General features: G+C 32.1%; 2 protein-coding genes across 2 annotated transcripts; one reads left to right on the forward strand and one right to left on the reverse strand.

Annotated features, from left to right (window-relative positions):
- Window positions 1-367: 367 nt before the first annotated feature.
- On the reverse strand, window positions 368-8,024 carry LOC132550011 (receptor-binding cancer antigen expressed on SiSo cells-like). Its single transcript, XM_060214009.1, has 5 exons — window positions 7,943-8,024; window positions 5,518-5,717; window positions 4,705-4,869; window positions 3,451-3,531; window positions 368-2,982 (listed from the first exon to the last, which is right to left on the reverse strand). Exons 2-5 carry the CDS (start codon window positions 5,695-5,697, stop codon window positions 2,779-2,781), a joined length of 630 nt encoding a protein of 209 aa, XP_060069992.1. The 5' UTR covers window positions 5,698-5,717; window positions 7,943-8,024; the 3' UTR covers window positions 368-2,778.
- A 252-nt stretch (window positions 8,025-8,276) lies between these two features.
- Window positions 8,277-13,285, forward strand: LOC132550004 (protein LKAAEAR1-like). Its single transcript, XM_060213997.1, has 7 exons — window positions 8,277-8,282; window positions 8,808-8,927; window positions 9,311-9,393; window positions 10,676-10,747; window positions 11,131-11,188; window positions 12,209-12,331; window positions 13,199-13,285. Exons 1-7 carry the CDS (start codon window positions 8,277-8,279, stop codon window positions 13,259-13,261), a joined length of 525 nt encoding a protein of 174 aa, XP_060069980.1. The 3' UTR covers window positions 13,262-13,285.
- The last annotated feature ends 4,616 nt before the right edge of the window (window positions 13,286-17,901 follow it).

Here is a 17,901-nt window from a genome sequence, read left to right on the forward strand (position 1 = left end):
AAGGAGGACCCCATTTTATTTACCTATGTGGCCCCGCCCCTGAGGGCCGCATAAGTTTCACAAATTCAGATGCACATGTCCTACTTATGATCCATGACAAGTTCGATCAAAACTGGCCTTATACTTTTGGAGAAAAAAAGGAAAAGCTTATGGATGGATGATGGATGGATGGATGACAGACTCTAGACCATGCTGTAAACTTTAGGCCAGGGGAGCTAAAATTAAATTTTTGTAAAGAACAATCACTTGTGTCGATCCTTTCTTGCTTGAAAAACATCTGCCTGAACTTTGAATGCTGCCAATTATCTACCTGGAAAGTCCCACTGTTAAACCAGTAAGTGCATATATAACACAAATACTACATCAATAACATATTTTACATCCTTTTATTGGAGATTCCATAATTTAGAGAAATTATCATGATTTTATGAAGGTGTAAGAAAATCTCTGAAATGAACACCTTTACAACTAAATCATTCTTTAAAGAATGTACATAACCAGAGACTTCTTGTTCGAAGCCTGACAATTGAACAATAAAAATTGAACTGATATGACTTTCAACAAACTGTAAAAGAATGAAAGAGTATAAATCTAAGTGTATCACATTTTTATTAATTGTTTGTCTCAAGACAATCTGTTCCAATGTTTCACTGGTAATAGATATTAAATTTTCATATTTTTTTTTTCAATCATACGGTAGTCCTACAGTGTATTTCTGTTGATGCTGAACCTGTGTATTCTGGCATCCTGTCTAACGTAACTAATAAATTTTGACTACCACAGTATCGGATTGAAATATTTAAATCAATTTGATATTACAGTGATAGGTTAAACAGCTGATGGGGATGAGGATGTGACAAACAAACAAGGGGAAGTTCATATTCATGAGCTTCTTTTTGAACTTCATTGTTGTATGTTTTCTCTGTTTATTTTCTTCAAAGTTTGAGAAAACAATGTACAGCTTTGGGAGTAGATAAAATAACTCTTTATTATTACCACTAGCCCGGATCAGGAAATGTAAAGGACTGACTGTATTTAAAACAAGAACATAATGTTAGTGAACTACAGCAGTAAAAAGAAGAACAACAGAACAGTTATGTTGATGAATTCTGTACATGTATCAAATATTCTGTGTCCGACAATGTAGCATCATAAAATCCTTCCACTTACATCCAGACATCATGAATGTTTTAACAACTGAAAAGTTTTATTATCCAAATTTTGAAGAACACAAACTCTGGTTTACGATTTATACAAATATGTACATAAGGATCATATTTTCATCGAATGCACCATTCATTTCAACAAATATGAAAATTGCAACACTCTCTGAGTACCTTTTATAATGGTAGACACGTAATCACTCTTCATTCTACTGCACCAGATCAGACACTAGTAACAAATGTACAACAGTTACAGAAAATCACTATCTATCTAGTAATAAACCCATGGCTGGTAATAATTATCATTGTTTAATCAAATAACGCTAAAATTCTAATTACAATCCTATGATAAGCCCACCCCCTTCTTCAAATCTGAGCTCGTGTACTTACACTATATCAACCTACTAAGAAATTCTCCAGGAATCAAGCTAAGCTCATGTGTGTAATAATTCATCTGCTAGGTTTCAGAAGGAGTAAGTATTGTACCAACTCAGGATATCAATTGACAAAGAGTTATCTTAATATTGAAATACAACATTATTTTATCATGAGTACAACACTTAATCAGCTTACAGGACAATGTTCAAACTGTATTGAACTCTTCTACTATAACATATTGATTTTATGATAAAGAAATTTGGATACGACCATTTACTGAACAAAATCTCTAAAATTTACATTCAAAACTTGATCAACTCAATGGGAGACAACTCAATTCATCCATATTTTCACTGTTTAAAGTCTTAAAGATGAAGGAGATTGTTATAACCAGGCAAACATTTATTTTTTTGACTCAGATATTGGAGTCCTTGACTTGTGCTTTTCCAGTAGGACTCACTCACATTTTGAGAACCTGCTGTATCTCTTTGTCACAGGACACATCAAAATTTTAGAAATGATGCTCAAAAGTTACTGGGCACAAGACAGTAGTCTTTACATTTTTTGCAGTTTTACTTTCTTTTAAACAACACAAACATACCTGGTATATGATTTTGCAACTGATTTTTAAAAAAAAAATGGTGTATAAAACATGGATATACAAATTACAGAAGCATATCAGGGCCATTCCGCATTAACTCAAGTGATAAGCTGATTTTTTTTTGCTGAAAATACCATATGGTCTGAGGCTTCATATACTAATATATTATGCTATTTAAAGCATCAGGCTTTGTGTCCAGTTGTAGAAAATTTGTGAAAATTAGGGAAGGGAGGGGAAGTAAGAAAGTTCAAAAGGAGGTGAAATTACATTACCATTGAATTTAAATATATATTCTGCTGATGTTGAGAATTACCTTAAATCACAATTTCCATAAAATCCCATCCCATGATATTCTTCAAAATCAGGCATAGTTGGTGAAGTAATTTGGTTTCACATATTCCTAATCATACTGAACAATTGCAGATACTGCAAGCAATGAACTAGAAACGGTATCTCCATTTCTTTACTATAAATATCAACATCACATTGTCATTTCCTATTGCATGTTGAGTCAGTATACTGTAGACGTGTGAAATTATTAAAATGAAAATGACTGAATGTTCTGAACAAATGATAACAATATAAACTTTATACAATAAAAATCCCACTTATTTTCTTAAATTAACATTCACTCTGTCAAGAAAGCCTCACAGCTGAAAATGTTGCATCTCGTTTAGAAAATTCTTTTTCTTGTTTGCGTCTCTGTTGTTCCAAATTTCGCTTCTGGCGCTCAGATCGCTTCTGTTCCTTTATGGCCGCCTCTGCTTGCCATGATAAATCCTCCTCCGCTTCATCATCCCATCCAGTCTCTCGGTCATCCCAAGTACCTAACTCTGGACCCTGAAATAATCGTGAAAATAAATCATTGTAGCGGTTATCTTGTAAGTACTTCACTTGCTCCCTTATTGATGTCCTGGTGTGTATTCCATGAAAACATTTACCCCACACAAGGAATAATGTACATTTCTCAATTATTTGCATAAAAAATTAGACAGAAAACCAGAACAATGAAGAAGAGAGACTAAAACTGGAGTTTGGGGGAAAGGCAGATTTTTCTGTCCTAATTAAAATTTCAAAAACATTGTAGATTCTGTTTTACAGGTTCCTTGGGTACATTCATAGTTTAAGTTAGTATTTTGTCAACATCTATGTTATTTACTGATAATTATTCCTGGAAACATTTTACATGACTTATAATTCACTAAAAACCAATCCATAAATTACTGGTACATGTGTACTTTGCTAAACTGGAGAACTGACACTGATTTCCAGGTGAAAAATTGTCCTTGAAAACTGACTTTTACTTACAGCAGATAAAGGCACATCAGCAGTAGACATAGCAAACTTATTAGACTGGCTTCTCATCTCTTCTTTCTGTTTAATCAGTACCTGTAAGTAATCCAACATGTCATCAAATTAAAGTATACTGATATCCACCTTTCCCTCCCTACCTCCTCAAGAAAAGATAACTCTACTCATCCACAGATATTCATGTTTAACCTCCCTTCAGTATACATTCACACATGTCTTTTTTGACTTGTAACAACCTCCTCCAAATGTACCTTATGTCAATTAAGTAAGAAATGAATTCAGATCTTATTTTGTTTTTGATGCATGCAGTATTATAATATCCTATTACATGTAGTAGCTGGTGACTGTTTCACTAAAGAACATTAAGAAGCCAAGCACATGTTATCCACAACCATTAAGCTAAAGTGTCTTATCCAAAGACACCATCCATACAGCCGTTCCAAAGTGTCTTACCCAAAAACACAATCCATACAGCAGTTCTAAAGTGTCTTACCCAAAGACACCATCCATACAGGAGTTCTAAAGTGTCTTACCCAAAGACACCATCCATACAGCAGTTCTAAAATGTCTTACCCAAAGACACAATCCATACAGCAGTTCTAAAGTATCCTACACAGACACAATTCATACAGCAGTTCTTAAGTGTCTTACCCAAAGACACAATCCATACAGCAGTTCTAAAATGTCTTACCCAAAGACACAATCAATACATCAGTTCATAAGTGTCTTACCCAAAGACACAATCCCTACAACAGTTCTAAAGTGTCATACCCAAAGACACAATCCATACAGCAGTTCTAAAATGTCTTACCCAAAGACACAATCCATACATCAGTTCTTAAGTGTCTTACCCAAAGACACAATCCCTACAACAGTTCTAAAGTGTCTTACCCAAAGACACCATCCATACAGCAGTTCTAAAGTGTCATACCCAAAGACATAATCCATACAGCAGTTCTAAAGTGTCCTACCCAAAGACACAATCCATACAGCAGTTCTAAAGTGTCTTACCCAAAGACAAAATCCATACAGCACTTGGCAGTCTAGATCTAGGATCTCACTTTCCAAAAAACAGCTAACTGACAAAAGTAGGGATCAAACCAAGAACATTATATGTAAATCTTGAGGTTTAAATGTTGTTGGCTCTACTGACTGAGGTATTGGAGTCTCCTGGTACAGCTGGTAAAGACATAATTAGTACACTGAAATATCATTGTATTAAAATGTGCAAGAATAATAAGCCCTATTTACCTTCTTTTGTTTCTTTATGGTTGGTGTCATGTCTTGAAAATAATCTGGTTCAGGTTCTGATGATTCTTCCTGAGACAGTGACCTTGACCTTGAATAATTATGATTCACTAATCTCGAATTGTTACTTTGTTCTTGATCCCAACTCTCCCACGACTGCAATTCGGGCTGAGACAGAAAAAATTGCAAAACATTCTGAACATATATGTGACTTGACAATATTTTTACCCTAATAATGTCAGTGATACAAGTCGTCTTTGATGCTTTGACCTTCTGAGATGACTTTGTCCAAATATACATAAAAAAAAAAAATCATAAAAGATATCAACCTGATTTATATGATAGAGAATTTGTTTTTTCCTGGCTCTTGAAAACCTTCATTTTGACTTCTTAAATTGACAAAGGACAATCAAAATTAGTAAAATATTATTCTATTTCATAAATGACAAAAGTCCCAGGACTATTACAATTTATAAATTTATAAGTCCCAGGGAAAATCTGTCAATATTGTTTATTTTTCATGTGTACAAAAACAGAGTAAATTAGTAAATTGGAAAATAATTGAAGCAGCACTTCTCGAAATCTACCTTCATGGTAAAACTTCATATTTTTATAAAATAATTACTACAATTCCTGTAGCACAATCTACATCTACTCTAAACCATTTATCTTTGTCTAAATTGGAGTTGTACATCTTCTGATCTAAATATTATCATGCATGCTTATGCCAATGAAAATAACATTTTTATCGTTTCCTCTCTGTTGTCACAGAGAGAAATGAATAACATAGCTAACTAATCAATGTCAGTCTCCAACCTGTTTTGGTGTGCTTGGTGTTTGTGTGAAATCCTGAGGAATGCTGTAGTGATTTGTTAATGGCAAAACGGTGTCGGATGTCCGCCTCTTCCTTCTACAGAAAAGACGTTTGAACGGTGAACATATCAGCAGCACAAAACCGAAAGTCTTCTTGATGATATTCCACACAACTTTAATCATCTTGACAGGAAATCGGTGTGCTGGAAAATAAAATGATAAACTCCTTTTAATTTTTTTTTATTTCTTACCGATACTTGCTATCATGTCACAACCTATAGAAATGTCACACAAATGTTACAGCCAGGTTAAGCGTAATTGCTTTGTTGCTATCTAATTCTGATAAAAAATATATAACTAAATCATTGGTCAGTATATATGTTAAATTATTTGTTTGCATTGTTTATCATCCTACGATCTGCCAGGAACATTTTGAGGCACCGTCTTTTAGTAGTAGCTGTTGGCAATATGTAGCTACCTCACAGAGCAACACATGGGAGGCCCGTCACATTCCAAACAGAGCAATATTGGCAATTTTGGAAAAAGTGTCTCAACCAAAGACACAGCCATGTGAGCACAGAGAGGCCTAGCCATTTTCAGTTTCCTGAGAAACACAAACTGTTGTGGGTAAAGAGCATTGAACCACACACCTATGATTTTCACCTGATCTTTCGATGGCCATTGTTTAAAATGACTTTGATATTTGCTGTATGACTTATCTCTGTTAGACATATTGAGCATTTGTCACTGTTATGAGCAGAAATTCAGGATTTGTATTTGTGGCTGGTCACAGGCAGATCTAACCAGGCGGAAACACTTATTGACATCCTTAATACTTCACTGAATCTGGAATTGTGATCTCCCTGCATCAAATCATATACATTCAAGAAAAAAGTCATACTAGACTTATATAAGCTCTTGGGAACCAGCATCTCACATTGCCAAATATAATTATGAAACAATTTCAAATGTAACTACAGACTATATACATTTAGCCTTTATGTACACTCACTGTTTCAAATGTGTTTATTAAAAAATTTGAAAGAAATGTAAGGGTTCTAAAAAGAGTAAGCAAGCCCTAACTTTAATTGGGATATGTAGACCATGTACAATCTAATATTTTTTTTTTGCAGATTTGTAATTTTTAAGGACAGATAAGTTGTACTTAAATATACTCTATACATATGCAATGACATAAGGAAATAAAAAAAAAAGAAGATTTTGAGTTTGTTTTCTGGAATCAGAAATGTAACCAGAGCGACCAGCCTGCTCCCCTCCACCCCATCTGTTTTATATGTAGGTAAGAAGAAATATTCATTTTAATAACTGAGCTTTACTACTATACATGTAAGCCTGGACTAGGCTTAAACCCTTTTGAGATTCCTCCGTTAGATATAAATGAGTGCCAAGGAGGAATCTCAAAAGGGATAAGGCTATGGTCATGCACGTGTCTACACCGCTAAACAGGTACTGGGGCACCGGTAAATCTGGCTATTTATTCAGATATGGCTATATGTTTATAGTGCAAATGTAAACAACTTTACCATACTTGGCATACATGATGTGCACATCGAAAAAACTGGCGGTGATTTTAAGGAGCGAGTAAAACAATAGCTTTCTGTCATAAGACACCATTTTCCGTGAATTGGTTGAATTTCGTCATTGCAATTTTTGATACTTGCATCCCTTTGTCCACATATTCCAATGGTGATACATGGAATTTCCTAAATACGTGATTAAAACACCCCCATATTTCACTTGCTTCCACCACACAATTCACAATCATTGCAGACTTTATTTTTTGCACAGAAACATCATGCTGAAAGCACACCTTTAGCCTGTATCTGCATCAAAGAGATGCTTATCTGCAGATGACACAATGGGTGAATGACGTCATATTGGATAGACTTTATAAATATACAGTTTGTTTCTAGATAGTGAGATACTAGAAATAGGTAACAATGAAATTAAAAAAAAAATAAAACGCCTTAAATCGACCAAATATGCCAAAATCATTCATTTTCACTGACTTACACGATTCGTTATCCATTTTTTTATCTGCGCGAAAATAATGTGACCGGACATCACCTCGGTGTTTACATATAAGCCCTGTATACATGAACGTATAGTCAGATTTGACTGTATAGCAAAATCTGCATATAGAGCCAGATTTACCGTAATCCCGTTTGGGATTCCTCATTGGGACTCATTTATATCCCACAAGGGACGTTACCAAACGTCCGATATAAATGAGTCCCAAGGACTTAGGAGAGGAATCCCAAAAGGCATTAGATCTGTCGGTGCTCCAGTAGGCAGTACCCACTAAACATCACGTGTCATGCAATATTTTACAATGATTATTAAGAATCATAACCGATCTCCTGAATTTCTACAAACATATACGACCGGACATACTTCGAATATGTACCTGTCTATAACACAAGATGTTAATTTTGTTATCGTAACTACACTGAATATTGCATTACATCCTCATGGATTTCTGCTGCCATCTGTGAGTTTTGGGTTTCCTCAAGGTCAATTTCATGTTTACTTTATCGGTGTAGAACCTCGTAACAAACAAACCTCTTAGCGACGAGGATTTATAGTTTCAGTTCTTGCCGACAGATGTCGCCAAAGTTGCTAGACAACAATAAACAGTATGGCGACTACCATGTAGGAATAATATAATTCAACACGGTGTTTATATTAATTTCAACTGGTTAGCGAGACTTATTTATATGTTTGACCTTTAAAACTGAAACATGCCGGTAAGTTGTAACACTGGTTGTTTAAACGAAAACTAAATTGTGGGTAAGGGAGCTTCTTTGAACTGTTCAAGGATACCCCAATTTTCCGGATTAAAAAAAAAGATTGCCTGTAATCCGTCACACACTTAAACAATGTCCAGCTCCACACCCTCTCCGCTTCCTCCAGGCATATCTGCCTAGTGTTGAGTCCCATACATCTAGCATATGTTCAATGAATGACATGTACCAATTTAGGCTTCAAATATACCATATATAAACTATGTAAGTCGGACAGACAATATTTTGGCTACTTTACAGAGAATTTGTTTAATAGTGGCAATGTCAGGACCAAATAACAGTGATACTGAAGAAGAATTTTGATACAGCATACTGTATTTCTGTATTCTTAATCCAAATGTGTAATTCACGGGGGTGCAATAATTATGTTGCAAAACAGAAATGTAAAAACAAACGAAGATGAGCAATGTGTTTGACAGAGACTATGTAATATATAGATTACTGAATGTGTGCTTGATTTTTGTACAGGAAAAACTCCCACCTATAGATCGTGATAATGGCGATCCTAATGAGAAATTCAAGGCAAGGAATTGGAAGAAAAAGGATATCAGAAAAATGAATCCCCAACAAAGGAGTAGATACATGGCTGTGAGTAGTTGATATAAAGAAGATTGATATGAATCAAATATTTCATTGTTTTGCAGTATTTTTAACCATTTTTCTTTTACTATACTATTTATATTGATTGCCATGTAGATTAAAGAACAGTCACTTTTAACTTTTGTACTTTGAACATCATGACATGAAAATTTTAGTAGTTTTTTGTTTTTATCTAGAAGTACTGCAGTGCATTTGGTTAAATAAAAGATAGCACCACCAGAAAATTTTGATAATCATTTAAAAAGAAAAAGGATAAGATATGAATTAGAAATGGTTTTTAGAAATAAATTATGAAGTGATATATGCAAGGAGACATGAAAAACAATATGATTTTACATATAATGATCAACTTCTGTTGTGATCATGACCAGTATGAAGAGCCATCCAAGGAGGCAGTGGAAGCTCAGAGTGTATCAAACAAACGTCTGCTTGACAGGAAACGTAATGAAATGAGGTAAGTTTACAATGCACCTTAAACTTCAAGAGATTCATCCTCAAAAATGATTACTTTCAGTACTTCAATGGAATATTGTTATTAAAATTAAATTTCAGTATTAGTCATTAGACAAAAAGACCTGACAGATTGTTCCGGCTGAGTATTGTCATATCAAGTTCACAAAAGATCACCAACAAAACCTTTATGTTGCCTCTCTTATAACCGCTGTCAGAAAAATCACAGATGGAAATGCATCTTTCCAAACAAAAATATAACTTCCGTGGTTGTGGATTATGAGGAGATTTGCATTTTGAAAAAAACATTCTATATTTTACCATATAAAATATTGTTTGCTTGTTTATATTTATCTATTTAGTTTTCCCTTTTTTTCATAATAAAGCAAATGTTCATAATATTTTGATTATCAGGGAGTATTGCCAATAAAGCATATACATTTTTTGTGGTCTTAACTGCTGTTAAAAAGATATACCTGATAAAGATAGTAATGTACCAATGATTGAAATGAATAGAAAATTATGATAGAAAAGTTAGTGAAACCAATTAAACAATGCCAATGTTGAAAAGAATTAATTTTCAGAGTTCAGGTATTATACAATATTTCTGAAATGAAAAACTTAAGCATTCTGGCACTGGTTTACTAAAATTGTAGGAACTTACAATCAGCAGACTACACTGGTTAATTGTGTTTATACAGTCACACCAGACTTAAACGTCACCAGTATATACCTGTTTGTAAAGTCCACAGTCCTACCTATCTATAAAGGTCACTGGGGTTCAAATGCAATACAAACCATAGTTTAACCTCTATTTGGGGTTCATCTGCCTAAAAAGGCCATGTTTCCCCTCTGGGTGGCCTTTATAGACAGGTTTGCCAGTATTCAATAACAAGAAACTACACATAAATAGAATCAAAATTTCTATGTAGTTTTGATGGATTGATGGATTTAATTAACTTTCAGATTTATCAATATTTGAATTTTAAAGACAAATAGATAACCTGTTAAATCAGTTAAAATGATAATTGACTGGATATGAGGATTTAATTGACGATTATGAAAAGGGAACAACATCCCATATGTATTGAAAGAATATTTAACAATTGACTTATTATTTAGATTTATTAATTAAGCTGATTTTAAAAGGCCATTTATACTTCATTTCAATTTGTTGCCAATTTTAAACAGTTTCAACATTAATCTTAGTTGTAAATTATAATTATTCTAAGATGTTAAAATTTCAGTTGAACAATTTTAATTGATATGACACATTGTTTTACCAGGATAAATGCTCCACTGCCAGCCGAGGAGTATGATGAAAGAGAAAAACATGCCAAGTTAATAGGACAGTTGAAGTAAGTCTGTAGAACTGTTTAGGTACACAAGGTATTGTGTTAAAATATGATTGTGCTAAGTGAAGTTTCTATATTGCATTTTTTATATAACAATTATTGATAAGGACAAATTCATCTTTGTGGTAATATTTTTAAAAGTATTAATGTGCTAAAATGTGATTGTTTACAGTATGTAGATAATAGATGAACACTGAAAATCTATGTTACTTAATTAAGGTTGTAAACATTGAGATGTTACTGAAAATAAATTGTGAAAGAAAGAACATTAATACATGTATCTCTATACAAATATTTTTAAGAATTATTGAAGGAGGATGGTGTGGTAAAACATAAAGGATATTCTCAGTGTCAAATTGAAATTTCAATAATAAATTTTGTTTTAGAGCTGCTGAATCAAGAAATAGATTAAGAATAATGAGGTTACGCTACCAATCAAACAAGGTAAGATGTGACATCCACCTTATTGTAGGAATAAGTCACAGGGCCAATGTATATAAATGTATTACCAGTTATAGTAAAGAAATGCTGATACAACAGATTATTAATTTTGTTAGTCTTTGATAACCTTAACCACCCCCCACCCCTCCATCCCCCCACACACTTTAAGGAATTTGTATGATTGCCTTTTGGGTTCAGAGTGCTATGAAGATGTTAAACAACACAAAACGAAACATCGTTGATGCTTTGTATAAGGAGCCAAGTATAATTTCCTAAACATACTTCCGAGCCTTCCAACATTTTTATGGGGGGGTCATATAGTTTTATATCCCTTTGCCTCTCATCCTGAATTAATGTCATATCCAGCTAAACTCATATTAAACCTATAGTGATGTAACATCAAGTTCTCCAGCTTTTCATATTTAGGTAGATATCAGACAAGGTTCAAGGGTCGCCTTTGAAAACGTCTATATATTCATCCAACACTTTGTAATGATATCTGGATTCCTTATAGTGAGGGAGTTGATGTCTTTCAGAGATTTTCTACTTATCCCTAAGTTACATATTAATTTACCCATAAAAGTTTTTTAATTGTTACTTCAAAAATCCAAATATTTATGTAAGTGTTCATCAGCATCCCCGTCCTGTGTGGACACAATCTCCATATGACCTGGCTGGTGATAGGGTGTAATAACAAACAAAAAATAAACAAACCGTAACCTCTTTCTGCATAAATAATAACAGAATCCTAATTCAAACTCAAGTTCAAAAGCAAAATATTATCAAAAAAAGAAGAAGATTTACAGAGACCCTAAAAGAGGAAGAAAATTTCTAGAAGCAAATTGATATTCTTATTCAATGTTTGGACAACAACCTCAAAATTTTATGGATTTTGATAATTGACAATTTGTTTTTATTTATTTTTACTAATTTTCTTCCTCAGGTGAAATTATTGTTTGCAGTGTACATATTAATTTTAGTAGAGAAAATCATTGATTTTTTCAATATGTTCTTTTATGACAGAGTCAAGAAATAAGTCATTTGATTGCCTGCCAACCGACTGCTGCCAAAGCTGTAAGGCTACAGGCATTGGTACCATCCAATCCAGAACGCAGAACCAGAAAGGACACTCTAGATAAACTATCGGTGAGTATATACGACAAAGTCTAAACAATGTGGAATCATATTCTGGATAATTGAAATGCTAGAAAATAAAAGATCTAAGTCATCATGTTTTGTTTTGTGAATTTGGAAAAATGATTTAATGAAAACTGTTCAAATAAACTGTCCAGGTCATTATCATTTTAATTGACTAAAGAAAAAGGTAAGATTTTGTCATTTAGGTACTTTCATATTTTAAGATTAATTAGAGAAATTGCAGAGATGAAAGTAAATAAAAAACAAAAGAAAATTAAAAAATCCAAGCAAATGAAAAAAATAGATAAAACGAGATGTGTTAAAGAAACACAATGCCCCCTGTTGCGACAAAATTCATGAAGCGAGACATTAAAACTGTACCGTGTAAAGCATGTGCTAATTGCATGCACACTTTGTGAAACACTTGTGTCTTCATTAAGGTAATGATTTGACAGTTTTAGTTCAAAAGTTTCGGCCAGTGTGAAGTTAAAGGTCATGGCCAAGGTCACATGATCAAAAATTTTGGGTTGCAACAGAAAGGTCTGGTCACAAGAAATTCACATGCCATATATAAAAGCACTAACTCTTATGGTGCAATAGTTATTCAAGGTTAAAGTAGACAACAGACAAACAGGCAGACAAACAGACAGACAAACAAACAGACAAACAAACAGACAAACAAACCGACAGCACTAAAACAACATGCCCCTAATCTTTTGACCTTGGAACATAGAAATAGAACGATAAGAGAATGGATATGAATAAAGTTGTTGGAAAATAGATCACTATTTAAAAATAGTTGTAATTAAACAGGCTAATGAGTTGTAGAATTTGAAAAAAAATAATTTAATGAAATACATGGGTCTTATTTTGCAGAGGGAACGATGTGAACGATTACTTGAAGATTCACAAGGACTATTAGTGAACAGGGTCCATTAAACTCAGTCTTTGTTGTCATGTCGCATTACCATCATTTTATGTATATAGTGTACACTTAACAATGTGGATCATATTTCCATTATTTGTGGATCAGTTACCGACCACAGATACTGATGTGGATTCTAACACAGAACAATGTTGTGCTGTATGTGGCTTTTTGTCTTTCTATGGAAAACATCATAAATTTACTTGTAATCAAATTTAGTTTGTTCAATCATGAAATCATGATTTTTGTGATATACTTGGCATGTAATCAATGAAATACTGTCTTTAGTTTTAAAATAGACTTTTCAATCCTTAGGCCAGACGTTTTATAAAAATTTGTAGTTTAAGATGCAAAAGGGTGAGAATGGCTTTGATACTAGTTTACTATAATATTACTGAGCATATTTAGATATAGTTTTTTAAATGTATATACATACACTTGTATGTCGTTCACAATAAATCTTACACAATGTTTGTCATATGAAATATTTTAGATTAGTATCGTCTAGGAATATATTTGCTATTCTTTTTTTAATGTTTCTCAGTGTATGTAATATTTTGTAGATACCTTTTAGGATATGTGAATGATGTACATATGTAAATGTAGTGTTGATGTTTATTTTTTTGAGTATTTATTCATAAGCTTCATATCATTGGTAATCATTATCACATTGTTCTGTTTCTTTTTTTGATTAATTAATTGATTAATTTTAATCTACCAATATTTTATCTTGCGTATCTACCATATTTTTGTTTTTATTTTTCAACGTGTTAAATGTGATTCAGTATATATACATGGATGCATCTAATTTGCAGTCTTTGAATTTCCTACTAAATTCTCGCTCAAGTCACATGAAATGAATAAGTTGCTCTTTATTATTTAAAAGTTAGCATTTTCAATTATTTCACCTTTTAAAAATGTGTTTATCAAGATGTCCAATGAATTACAGAATTGAAATTTAAATGTGTTTTTCCTTGATTCAAAACAAAGAAACGAAATCTGTTAGAGTGTTTATTTAAATTCAAAATTCTTTTTATTGAATTATTATTGTGTACTTGTTTGATGGCCTCACTGAAGTTGTCTCCCTTCTCATGCTTTCAAACCGTTCATATTAGGATTAGACATTTAAGTACATATACCATACAAAATTCTTACTTTAAGTCATTATTCTATTGTATATAAATACTGAAGTATGTAGAAACCGTCCAGGAATGCTGCAATATCAAGGAAAATAATTTCTGAAATTCCGCAAAGAATTGCCATGGCTTGCAGACACCAACAACAATACTGCCTTAGTTTCGTTAGAAACAAAATATTGGAGTAAGTTAACAGAGAAAAAAAAACACATTTCATAGCTAATTTGCATTCAAGCAGTTCAAGGTGACAATGATTAAAACATACCCTGTCATGTACATTTGAATGGTGTTGGTAGAAAATTTAATTGATTTTAATTGGTTTTCTGAAACTAAATAATATCTTACTTACAATTAGTTTTATTTAAGCTGGTTTTAAATTATCTTGTGTAGTGATCTGTATTTTCAATTAAATTTTCATGGTTTCACATATACCAGCTGAAGTCATGTAGAGATGACATCCATGGTTGGCCATAGATCATTTTAAAGTGACAGAATTTACCAGCGCATGGGACCATGATACTAAAAAAGGAAAAAAGAAAAAGTGTTGTTGTAGGAGCAGTAAGTAAATTTTGGTTTATCTCTCTTAGCAGAAACAGAAGAAAAAAATGATGGAACACACAGTTTTGTCATCAGGTACATTTAAACATGAGAACAATTTCAAAATATAATCATCACATTATATATTTGATGTGAAACTTGATTTAAGCAAGTTTAAATAAAGTGAAAGAAAAAGCTTTGATATAAGTAAAATTTTCAGAATTAGGTACATTGTATAAACTTGAATGTATGTTTAAAACAACACATTTATCCCAAAAGCAAAGATATATGTTCAACAAATTTTCCTTCACAGGAGAGAAATTACTTATGAGGAATTTCTGAAATTATTTTCACTTTGGGGGGCTTGTGCAAAGACTGCAGGCCGTGGTGCATATAGGCAAATTTGTACATAGCTCAATAACACAGATGTCTCTTCAATTTTTTTGTGTAGACAGTAGTAAAAATATCTGTAGCTAGAATTATTTATCTTCCAAACAGTAACATTGTATCACTTCATTTCAAAATATTACATGTGTAGGTGTCTCTTTAACACAAAACTTTAACCCAGCGGTTGGTCAGCAGATGTTTAGATTCACAAAATCCCCATTAATGCACCCTGTATGGTATATATCAAAGAAGGGTGTCGTTTTTACTGAATATTGACCTAACCCTCCCAAAAACATCAAAAATATATATACTGATAAGATATATATGTACTGACTGTAGGACTAAGATATAATAATAATTATTGTATACTGACTGTAGGACTAAGATATGATAATATTGTATATGACTGTACTAAGATAATAATATTGTATACTGACTGTAGGACTAAGATATGATAATAATTATTGTATACTGACTGTAGGACTAAGATATGATAATATAATGACTGTGATATAATAATAATTATTGTATACTGACTGTAGGACTAAGATATGATAATATTGTATACTGACTGATATGATAATATTGTATACTAAGATATGATAATATTGTATACTGACTGATATGATATATTGGACTGTACTAAGATATAATAATAATTATTGTATACTGACTGTAGGACTAAGATATGATAATAATAATATTGTATACTGACTGTAGGACTAAGATATAATAATAATTATTGTATACTGACTGTAGGACTAAGATATGATAATAATTATTGTATACTGACTGTAGGACTAAGATATGATAATATTGTGTACTGACTGTAGGACTAAGATATAATAATACTAAGATATAATAATACTTACTGACTGTAGGACTAAGATATAATAATAATTATTGTATACTGACTGTAGGACTAAGATATGATAGATAATAATATTGTATACTGACTGTAGGACTAAGATATGATAATATTGTATACTGACTGTAGGACTAAGATATGATAATATTGTATACTGACTGTAGGACTAAGATATAATAATAATATTGTATACTGACTGTAGGACTAAGATATGATAATATTGTATACTGACTGTAGGACTAAGATATGATAATATTGTATACTGACTGTAGGACTAAGATATGATAATATTGTATACTGACTGTATAAGATATGATAATATTGTATACTGACTGTAGGACTAAGATATGATAATATTGTATACTGACTGTAGGACTAAGATATGATAATATTGTATACTGACTCCTAGTTATCTGTCCTTGTGAAGAATAAATTGGCTGTTAAAGAGTCAGAACCCTTCAATTTAGACTTAAAACCACATCAAGATGAAGGTTCTATGTTACTTCTGAAAATACAGATATCCCCTATGATATAAGTTTACTGCAGTTTAAAATATAGTTGTTTTGCTGTTTTAATTGTCTGTAAAAATATTACCATAGAAACTGTGTAAATATTGTCAGTTTTAATAGGGTATAAACCTATCAATTTAACAGAGTTGTTGGTAGAATGTAAAGAAGTAGAACTAATTGTATATATATATTGTGTTTTATTTTTATCAAAAATAATGTTTAGGTTAGAAGACACACTGGTCTGTATCGTCATACATATATATTAGGTTCTTTCTTTTGATGGAAAACTTCACTCTGTTATATATAAAAAACATATTTTCTTTGTATGAATACGATATAGGAAAGAAAAGAAATTTACGGTGACTGTAGATTGAAAGAAGAATATAGGATTTCTCCTAAGCACGATATTTTTTATGCATTTACACAATTCACTTTCATGTTGGTACTGTAATACAGCCACTTTTCTTAACTATTTTTCTTAATGTTTAATCTTCACCTGATCACGGAGATTCGCATTTTTTTATTGGTTGTATTGCACAAGGATGTGTATTTTAATATATTAGAAAACATCTCTATTTCACTCATCGTGGGCGTCCCTGTATCATTATATACCGTATATATAGACATTATTTACATGTGTAATTATCGTGGTATGTCAACCATTATAAACCTGTGTCGACTTCCCATGTATATGATAACAATTCTTTAACAAATTAAATAAATATGATTATGTATAGATGAAATTATGATGATATAATTAGCTCCCTCGTGTGTTTTTACTGATTCATAACAGGATTGAAGAATTTTATAACGCCAGACATGAAAGAATCATATGAATTAGTTTTATGTACAGATTTTGTATGTGGTGTATATTGTATGTTGAAAGATGCATGTATGAATGAATTTTTTAAAAAAATATTTTATGTGTGCAGACTCATCTTTGCGTGAATAGTGCTGCCGTTTAAATGTACTACATTTCATATGTATTTTTATTTTATTCATATTCAATGATAATATTGTACTTAATTACTGAATTTTATGATTTGTCCACCGTCTTCTATACTATACTTATTGAGAGCATTTTTGTGATAAGTTGGCTTTCATAAAGTTAATGGCATGGTATAGGTCTCGGTAGGTCATAGAAGATACATACTATATTTGTACATGTGATTTTAGTTTTTAGAATTTTTGTGGTAAGTTGTCCCAAATATCAAGAT

This window comes from Ylistrum balloti, unplaced genomic scaffold (assembly GCF_031769215.1).
Source record: "Ylistrum balloti isolate Yb309-2 unplaced genomic scaffold, AGI_CSIRO_Ybal_v1 Utg370100, whole genome shotgun sequence".
Classification (NCBI taxonomy): domain Eukaryota; kingdom Metazoa; phylum Mollusca; class Bivalvia; order Pectinida; family Pectinidae; genus Ylistrum; species Ylistrum balloti.

Excerpts from the sequence above, each read along its gene's own strand:
- LOC132550004 (XM_060213997.1), top strand. Across the intron at positions 9,394-10,675 it reads AGGAAACGTAATGAAATGAG|GATAAATGCTCCACTGCCAG; the intron begins GTAAGTTTACAA and ends TTGTTTTACCAG. Across the intron at positions 10,748-11,130 it reads AAGTTAATAGGACAGTTGAA|AGCTGCTGAATCAAGAAATA; the intron begins GTAAGTCTGTAG and ends ATTTTGTTTTAG.
- LOC132550011 (XM_060214009.1), bottom strand. The coding sequence starts at position 5,697 with ATGATTAAAGTTGTGTGGAATATCATCAAGAAGACTTTCGGTTTTGTG. Across the intron at positions 4,870-5,517 it reads CACCAAGCACACCAAAACAG|CCCGAATTGCAGTCGTGGGA; the intron begins GTTGGAGACTGA and ends TTTCTGTCTCAG. Across the intron at positions 2,983-3,450 it reads CTGATGTGCCTTTATCTGCT|GGTCCAGAGTTAGGTACTTG; the intron begins GTAAGTAAAAGT and ends CGATTATTTCAG.